General features: G+C 36.3%; 1 protein-coding gene across 1 annotated transcript in view; it reads right to left on the reverse strand.

The window, feature by feature from the left end:
• Positions 1 to 2856: 2856 nt before the first annotated feature.
• The window catches only part of LOC107706844 (GTPase IMAP family member 8-like), an 11675-nt gene continuing 6777 nt past the window's right edge, over positions 2857 to 7754 (reverse strand). The window contains exons 2-6 of the mRNA XM_016510680.1: positions 5404 to 6114; positions 5019 to 5137; positions 3465 to 4161; positions 3010 to 3230; positions 2857 to 2886 (exon numbers count right to left, since the gene is read on the reverse strand). Of these exons, the coding sequence (XP_016366166.1) occupies positions 2857 to 2886; positions 3010 to 3230; positions 3465 to 4161; positions 5019 to 5137; positions 5404 to 6114 (1778 nt within the window). The remainder of the gene's footprint in view (positions 2887 to 3009; positions 3231 to 3464; positions 4162 to 5018; positions 5138 to 5403; positions 6115 to 7754) is intronic.

Raw genomic sequence — 7754 nt, forward strand, 5'->3', positions numbered from 1 at the left:
ATTATATTATATTATATTATATTATATTAATACCTCATATATGATTTCAAGTAATATTTAAAAAATATTTCAAGTAAAGATTACTGAGGAAAAAGATAACTAGGACTCATGTAAAAAAATTAAGTATGTTTATAAGCATCACTTAAATAAAATGTACAAACAAAGGATGAGTAACATTTACTTGAACCCTTACTTGGGAATTTCTTGTTAAAACTACTAATACTTGTGTTTAGCCTTTACTTGGACCGTTCAGATATATTTACTAACATTTTCTGAGTGAAAATTGTTACATAGCTTTTTTCAAGTAAATCTCACACCAAATTTTTTTCAGTTCTTTACATTTTATGGCTTATTCATAACATTATGGCTTATTTTCATAACATATTTTCATAACATTATGGCATTATTTTCATAATGTTATGACTCTTTTTGAAATGTATTATTGCTTTCCATAGCAGCAAATATTTTAGGAGGATTTCCATGCACTAGGAAGACACTGTGGGTAAAAGTAGAGCAAAACACTGAAAAAGAGACAATTGCTCTCTTTCAAACTAGACAGTATTTTGAGACATCAAATCTGCACTCATCTCAGGAGGCCTTTTCTCAAAGAAAATCAACTTCATTTTGTTACACTCTTAACATACCTCATTTAGCCTAAATTATCGGGACCATAATGTATCATTCACAGAAGGCAATGCCATAATTTACAGTGCAAAGAGAGAATTGTTGATTATAGAAGTAATTCATTCAATTCTAAAAGGTATAGATAATAATTAATAATTAATGTAATAAAAAACAATATTTTCAGTTAGAAGGCAGCTACCTATGTAGTAGCCAGTGAGGCAATTTAATAGATTTTGGAAAAATCTAAAAAGGCAAAACACTCAATTTTCTCTCAATTTAATCACATTGCTAACCACGAGAAACAATTGAAATACAATATAAAGAGATCTCATGCTATATGTACATTTTCCTATGGCTATTTATTCCTATTTTTTGTCTAAGAAGGAAAGTCCTTTCTGAATTCTATAAAAGCATTTTAAAAAGGTTTTCGGTTGAATTCAGCAAAATTCAAACTGAATTTACAAATATCCCTTTTTGAGAAGAAAACCAATAAATCATAAATTAAATCTATTTGCTTTCACCCCAAAGATTCACAACCCTACATCATACCATCTGTCTATAATGCCCTGGATTTCCATATAATGAAAGAGACACCGTAAAAGTGGTGTTTACATGATAAGTGCGGGGAAGTGACAATAAGTGGCAGCTGTAGCAGAGAGTTAACGGTAACATGAAGCGTAGCATCTTTCTATTACTCTGAGCCTTGCTCTTCTCATTTCCGTACAGTAATTCATTTGCTTTGCATAGTTGCTTTCCTCTATTTGTGAAATATATTTATTTAGCACTATTCACAAGAACATGCGTAACTTCTTTCATCTCTATGCTCAGACTAATGATGCCTCGGGGAACACCTGGAACTAGCTGTACTTTATTCCTCTCGTCAGAGCCGATCCTCCCTGTACGCAAAGTATGCAAGCTGCGTAGGGCCCCCGAAACACCAGGGGGCCCCCTTGCTCTCAAAGATGATTTAATTTTAGTTTTGTTTTTTGAATTTGGCCAGCAGTTATGAAAACCGCTTATGTCATTTCTTTTAATGTGGTGCGCTGTCGACCCTTTCTATGTAAAAATCAGTCAAATCATGTAACGTGAATGTCATACAGTGGAGACAAAAAAAAAAGAGTTGAAAGCATACCGAGCCGCGGAAGAGACACCGTTTCTCAAGTGGACAAAGGCGTTTCATTCATTCATAACTCGTCATTCATACCCCCCCCACGGCCGACACAGTTTTGCGTAGGGCCCCCAGAAGTCTAGGATCGGCTTCTTCTTCATGCTTAACCTCGTCTATCAGGGTAAGTTCTCACTCCATTTCTCTGTTTCCTCCTTTCTCCAGAGGCTCCAATGGCTTCTCCAGCCTCCTTTCCAGTATATGGTACAGACTCATTGACACTTTGTAAACATAGTACTACTATAAGTACTGTACTGTATATAGATGCTTTTTCAGTGGTGACAGCTCATCTACTCTTCTTACTATGGAACATTTACTGTATATTCAATTGCTGTTTACAGAAAGTATATATAAACCAGTTTATTAAAGATGTGTGCATATTCCACATTGTTGCCGACATAAACACAATAATGCATAATGTTAAAGTACACAAAGAACACAAAAGTTCAAGTACAAAGTTTAATGGTCTTAAAATTGGACTTTACAGTGTTCAGTGATCTTACACTTGTTGTATATTGAATATATTGTTGAATTAACAAACCCTATGTAAGAAATGCTACTATGTATTTATTTTATATAGTTATGTCATTACTTAAAACCCCTTAGCGTTCCTGAAATCCTATTTTTGCACCACGGGTGGTACAGTGGAACACTATTTTGCAAGCTTACATTTATGCATTTTGCACTTTTATCCAAAGTGAATTCCCATTTCATGAGTGTGTGCATTCATCGAGATTAAACCCGGGTATAGATCTTTATTAAATATGTTTTGCAAGATTGTACTTTAAGGTTTATACATTGTTTTTACTTGTGTTACTGATGTTTGTTTAAGTCTCTACGCAATGTGTTGGTGTATGGGCATTGGAATACAATTTCTGCCATCTGCCATATAAACCAAAAATGCTCATGAGCTTCTTAACTGTCTGTTGAGATTTCTTTTAGAAAAGCTCAAGTACAGGTACTAGCAGAAATGAATGTGGACCTGGAGAACAAACTGTCACACTGCATAACATTTTCATAGTTTCCATAGATTATGTGGACCAGCCTGGTATGTCCACCACAGAGACCTAGCATCTTGTCCCACACGAGCACAACAGCTTTAAGATATCACAAGCATATATGTTAATATTGTGACTGTTTCCTCTTGTCCCACAGTGCACAGAAGAGTTGCTTTATATTGATCTTGATCTTGAATGCTTTTTTGCACTCGTATCACTAACAGGTTTCAGAGTGCCCACTGGGTGTCTGGACACTGGAATATCAACCTTGACATCTTCCATCTTCTGATATTGAGTACTGGATGCAGTGCTCATGGTGTCATATCCAGATGATGTTGCATCATTTCCTGGACGCCCAAGCCAACTACTTACTTTAACAGTAGAGTTGAGAACATCAACTCCAGATACACTGTTTCCATCAGAAAATCCAGAATCTCCACTCACTGAAAACACATTGGTTTTTAATGTTAGACATTTTGGTTACAGTACATATAGTAAAGCTACTATGGAAATCATTGCTCATTCCATGCATCATTTATAGGTACATTGTGCCTCTCTAAACATACTGTAAATGTAAATAATAGTATAAATATGTTAAAATAGTAGACTGCACATTTATATGTATTGTGCATGTAATATGAAAATGTATTCTATATAATTTACATTATTATTATAGCTTATATATTTGTATATAAACAGAAACATACTATTTGGGATTGAGCCATCAAAACTTCCTTTTAGTTGGTGAGGTGACTGCTTGGGGTTTTCATCTGGATCCACCACTAGTGTTTTCAACACCCTGTCAATAAGTTCATCCTCACGTTTCATCCACTCCTCTTCAGTCAGTGTCTTTGACCCACTGAGCCACCCGAGGACTGCTGGCTTGCTTGCCTTTTTTTCAAGAGTGAAGTATTCACCTCTATTTCTTGCCACCATTTGTTCAATCGTCTTTAACAAGGCTCTGACTTGAGATCTGTTATTCCAGTCATTCTCTATCACATGATATCTGTTTCCACACTTACTTATCAACTCTTGCAAAGCTTCTCCTTCACATGCAATATACTCCTCAACTGGTGTATTCTTCAGCCAGTGTGCCTCAGTGAATAATATTATTGTATGTCTCCAGACATTCTCTCTAAAAAGGCTCATGAGCTCCTTTACTGTTTGTTGACATTTCTTTGTAAAAGGCTTGCATACAGGCAACACTAGCAGGAATGCATGAGGTCCTGGAGAACAAACTTCCAGACTGCACAACATTTCTTTGGCATTTTCCAGAGTTGATGTGGACCAGCCTGGTGTGTCCACCACTGAGACATGACGTCCCTCAACTTTCCTCTGTTTTGTTACACATTGCCTTGTATGGATTTCATGACCCTAGAAAAAATTACAATGAATTTATCTAAACAAGAAAAAATAAGTTTCTAAATGATTCTATTTAAAAATGAACAGTAAGAAAACTCTTTCAAAGGACTCATAAATAATCATCACAAAACATAAAAACAGTAATTGATCATACAGCTAACAGGCAACAGTACTGTGAAAAAGTCTTAGGCATGTTAAGCCAATAATTATAAGTTTTGCTATGATCAGTTTACATTTCCAAGCTCCTTTTGCCATTATGTGTAATAGTCCAGTTGTATTCACAGAAAGTGAATACCGCTCTGAGATCTAGTCTCACCATCATCGAGTCTGTCTATTATTACATGATTCAAGAGAAAAAAACTGAGACAGACTAAATCCAGAAGAACTGTGGCAATGCCTCTAAGATGCTTGAAGACAGATACTGTATCTGCAAAGCTAGAGTACTGTGAAACGTTTTAGGCACTGTGTAAAAACTCTGTAAATGCTTTCAAAAATAATGTCAAAAATTGATTTTATTTTTCAGTGAGCTGCTATTATCTAAATCAAATCAATATTTAGTGTGACCACCATTTGCTTTTAAAGCAGCTTTTGTCCTAGGCACAGTTTTTCACGTAGCTTTAAGCGTTTTCTTTTTCTTAATGTAATAACAGACAGACTCTATGATGGTGAGATCAGATCTCTGTGTGGAGCACCGGCTGTTGTCAGACTCCCTCTGGATACAAAAATCTCACTGGATTATTACAAATAATAAAAATAAAAATAACTGGCTTAAAACTATTTTTTGGGGTGAAAATACTAACATGCCTCAGACTTTTGCACAGGATATAGAACTGAATCTTGAATATCACAAACATGGAAGTATGTAATACCTCTCCCAGTGTGGGCTCAAAAAAATATCCTTGCAGAATAACGTTTCCTGACGTGCTCTTCCCGACTCCCTCTGCTCCAAGAAGCACGATCCTCACATCTTTGAGATTGTATTTTCGTTCTAGTATTGATGAAGAAGTACCAGAGTGTTTACTATTAAAAATTCACAGCCTGCCTCAGTTCTTCATTGTAAATATAGTCACAACTAAGAGCTAAAGTAGAGTGCCTGCAAAATTGTATTACCATTTTGCATTCAATTATACAGTATGTCATTATGTTCACAGTGATTGGGATTCAGATTTGAGTTAATTCCTTCCTTTAAATGTGAAAATACATATATTTTTTACTTGCAATTTTACAAAGTAGCAAGCTGTGCACCTACAGTACCTTTAAGCAACTCTTTAAGGCTATGTCTTTGCTTGCTCACGTTCATCTTGTTAGTACTTGCAGTTTTCATCTTCTTTTCAAGCTCAGTGACTGGATCACTCTTTATTTCTGGAACATAATAACAGCCATTGTTCTCCGTCACCATTTTTTCAATCTTTTCAAGGAGTTCCACTACTTGTGTGTTGTTATTGTGCTGTTTACAATTTAAAACATGATATCTGTATCCACATTTTTCCATCAGCCACTCAAGGCGTCCTTCTTCTATCTCGATACGTTCCTCAATGGTTGTATCGCCAAGCCAGTCTCCTCGAGTGAACAGCACAATTGTATGATTCCAGACATTTTCCCCCAAAAGACTCATATGTTCCTCCACAGCAGTTTGATAAGACTTGTTAAAAGCTGTGGCAACAGGAACAGTTAACAAAATAGCATGTGGTCCAGAAGGGCATAGATACACACTACGTCTAATCTCAAGTTTGTCCATCTCTGATGTGTTTTCAAGAGGACTGTTATAGTACCAGCCTGGAGTGTCGACCACTGTTAGCTGTCTGCTATGTACTTTAGCATGACCAACTGCACAGCGCACTGTTGTTCTTGAATCGTCAACTTCAAAAGCTTCTTCCCCCAGAATGACGTTGCCTGCAGAGCTTCTTGCAGCCCAAGAAGCTCCAACTATCACAGTCCTTATATCAGTCAGATGTTGTGCCCCATCTAAATAAGGACAGTTATTTAAGGTTATAGCATCACATTATCAACAGTACATATACACCATATTTTCATATACATTGAGTCTTAACTTATATAATAGATAATACCAATGCACTTTTTTACCTCTGTTGTCAGCTTGAAGTTTAGTCGTTTGTTTTCCTTCAGTGAGTATTCTTTGTTTGTCTCTTTCCTTTGTTGTTTTTTCTTTCTGAATCCATGCAGATATGCTTTGGCTGATTTGAAGACATTGGTCCTTATTTTGTGCCACCATTTTCTCAATCTTTTCCAGCAGTGCGATCACTTGAGTGTTGTCACTCTGGTTGTTAATATTAAGAATGTGGTATCTGTTGTGACACCTCCCTAACAGCTGTTCGAGATCTGGCCATTTTCTGACCTTGTTTTTCAAAGAGCTCTCATCACAAGGCTCAGTAGAAGTGAACAACACAATAATGTGTTTCCAGACCTCATTAGACAAAAACTTCATTTGTTGTTCCAGAGTCATTCTATAGATACTTGGAAATGCTAAATATATAGGTATGACAAGAAGGAAGGCGTGAGGTCCAGGAAGACATAGTGTTGGACTTTTTATAATTTCCAGTCTATCAAACTGTGGAGTATTTTCAATAGTGTAATGCCACCACCAGCCTGGTGTGTCAACAACAGTCAGATGTCTTCCATGCACGTCTCCTGTAGCTTGAACAGATCGTGCAGTTCTTCTACTAATATCAAAAGCATTTCTCCCCAAAATGGTGTTTCCTGCTGAACTTTTTCCACTTGCTTCTTTCCCCCCCAACTCTCGACCCCCAATCATTAATATTCTTATCTCAGAGAGTCTTGTATCTAAAAAAAAAGGTATGTATTTGAATATTCTTCTGTCATGAATTTGTTTAAAAAGCAGTATTTGTAAGCAAATGGAAAGTATACAAAAAGAGGAATTGAAAACTTACTGGATCTTGGGTCTTTCATTGTCCTGTTTTCTGACATTTTTTTTGTCTTTGCTATAGTTTCTAAATGATGTTACTGCTGCTGAACATTAACATTATTTTACAAGACATAAACCAAACAAAAATTAATTGTTGCATGCACAGCAGTGGTGGATTTGTATATTCTTCTGCCAGCTCACATTATTTGTAAGCAAGCCTTTGTCACAGATCCTTGAACTATGAAAAAGAGCTATGAAAAAAGAAGCATGAAAAAAACTAAATATTTGTCAAAATAGCTTGATTTTTGTGCGTCAAAACACAAACCTGTCTTTCCGTCTGGTGTTAAATGAAAGTGAAACAATTGTTGAAACCAGGGTTGCCAGGTCCAAGAAAATTTTCCAGCCCAATGACAGCTCAAAACCCGCCCAAAAGGAATGAAAAGTAGCCACATTTTTTCTCTTGTCCAATCAGTCAACTGCTGGATTCCCACAATGGGGAAAGTTTACAATTTCCTCTGATATTTTGTGATACAAATACAGACCAATCTCGAATCTCCCTTTTCTGTCAAAAATACTAGAAAAGGCAGTATCCTCTCAGCTATGTTCCTTCTCAGAGAGAAATGGTATCTGTGAGGATTTCCAGTCAGGATTTAGACCGTAACATAGTACTGAGACTGCTCTCATCAGAGTTACAAATGACCTGCTCTTTTCATCCGATCGT

Source organism: Sinocyclocheilus rhinocerous, unplaced genomic scaffold, assembly GCF_001515625.1.
Source record: "Sinocyclocheilus rhinocerous isolate Xijiao unplaced genomic scaffold, SAMN03320098_v1.1 scaffold2460, whole genome shotgun sequence".
Taxonomy (NCBI): Eukaryota; Metazoa; Chordata; class Actinopteri; order Cypriniformes; family Cyprinidae; genus Sinocyclocheilus; species Sinocyclocheilus rhinocerous.